Source organism: Dermacentor albipictus, chromosome 3 (genome assembly GCF_038994185.2).
Source record: "Dermacentor albipictus isolate Rhodes 1998 colony chromosome 3, USDA_Dalb.pri_finalv2, whole genome shotgun sequence".
In the NCBI taxonomy this organism is placed as follows: Eukaryota; Metazoa; Arthropoda; class Arachnida; order Ixodida; family Ixodidae; genus Dermacentor; species Dermacentor albipictus.
Genome location: NC_091823.1, coordinates 191,366,955 through 191,368,605, shown reverse-complemented (window position 1 = coordinate 191,368,605; position 1,651 = coordinate 191,366,955). Strand labels below are relative to the sequence as shown.

Genomic DNA, 1,651 nt, shown 5'->3' with positions numbered 1-1,651 from the left:
CCTACTTGCATGAGGCGTGCGGTGCTGGTAGAGGGTGGTAAGCCCAGCACGCGCTTGATGCTTTTGCGCATGAGGGCGTCGATTTTGGTTTCATCCCGTTTAGACCAGCGCAACGCGGAGGCTACATAGTTAACGTGGCTCATCAGAAACGCGTGGTAGAGTCTGATGAGATTGCTCTCGCTTAAACACCCTCTGCGGTTCGAGATCCTGAGGATAAGCCGAAGCATATTCTCCGTCTTGGAGGTAATGCGGGCTATAGTCTGTGAGTTGCCCCCATGAGATTCCAGCAACAGTCCGAGGACCCTGATGGTATCCACTCTGTGGATTTGTGTTCCGTCTCTCGTATAAAGGGCTATGGCAACATTATCTAAGGGTGTGGAGCGCCTAACCCCCCGTCAGGTGGGCCTATGCCATAGTAGTTCGGACTTGGTTGGTGACAGACTCAGGCCCGTGTCTAGTAGCAAGTGTTCTGTGATGTCGAGCGCCTCTTGGAGCGCCCTCTCAACTGCCGCGTCAGACCCTCCCATGCACCACACGGTCATATCATCCGCGTAGAGGGCGTGACCCGTTCCTCTTATTGTGGCCAGTCTGTCCGAGAGGCCCTTCATGGCGATGTTGAACAGTAGTGGAGAGATGACCGCCCCTCCCGGGGTGCCTCTCGCTCCCAATGTAAATTCTTTGGATTTGATTTGCCCTATTTTGACAGTGGCCTCTAGATCCCTCAGGAAGGAGCTAACGTACGCATGGAATCGTGGCCCCAGACCCAGGTCTGAGATGGCGTTTAGCACGAACCGGTGCGAGATGTTATCAAAAGCCTTGGACAAGTCCAGAGCAAGGATGCCCCGTGTGTCTCTAGTGTCCTCATCAATGATTTGCCTCTTTATAAGTAACATGGCGTCCTGTGTGGAGAGTGCCGGCCGAAAGCCGACCATGTTGTGAGGGAATAACTCATTAGTTTCTATGTGCCTAGATATACGGTTGTGAATGGCATGTTCGGCCACCTTATCCACTCGGGGCGTAAGTGAGATGGGTCGCATGTTCTCTGGCGCAAGAGGTTCGCCTGGTTTCGGGATGAGCACCACTGAGGCTGTTTTCCATGAGTCGGGGACGAGGTCCGTTTCCGAAATTTTATTGACCTCCCCGGTGAGCAGTGCAACTCATTGCTCGTCCAAGTTGCGGAGGAGCTAATTGGAGATGCCATCCGGGCCCGGTGCAAAGCGACCGTTGAGCGTTTGGAGCATCTCCCAGATTTCGGATTCTGACGCCCCTCCCACCGCTCCCCCGCCCCTGTAATGAGGATAATGCCCGTCATCGGAGGGGCCCAGTGGTACTTTTCGGCTAACTCTTGAAGGAATACGTGCTCAGATACACCCGCCGCCTTTTGATTATATATTATGCGATCGACGGCTAGTCTCTCATTGTTTTTGCTTTGCGAATCATCGAGTAAGTGTTTGAGCAGGTTCCATTTGCCGCCCGTTCTCATCTGCACATCAACCGAGGAGCACACTTCATTCCATTGTTGTTTGGACAGTTCGAGGGAATGAGTTTCTATTGTACGATTGAGCTCCGCAATTTTCCTGCGAAGTCGGCGGTGGAGTCTGTGCGTTCTCCAGCATCGGAGGATGGAGGTTTTGGCTTCTAGGAGGTGCGC

General features: G+C 53.4%; 1 protein-coding gene across 1 annotated transcript; it reads right to left on the bottom strand.

Annotated features, from left to right (window-relative positions):
- Positions 1-395: 395 nt before the first annotated feature.
- LOC139057795 (protein YkfC-like) lies at positions 396-932 on the bottom strand. Its single transcript, XM_070536549.1, has one exon. It carries the CDS (start codon positions 930-932, stop codon positions 396-398), a length of 537 nt encoding a protein of 178 aa, XP_070392650.1.
- Between the last annotated feature and the right edge of the window lie 719 nt (positions 933-1,651).

What these genes read in the sequence shown, in the direction of transcription:
- LOC139057795 (XM_070536549.1), bottom strand. Translation starts at nt 932, where the DNA reads ATGGTCGGCTTTCGGCCGGCACTCTCCACACAGGACGCCATGTTACTT.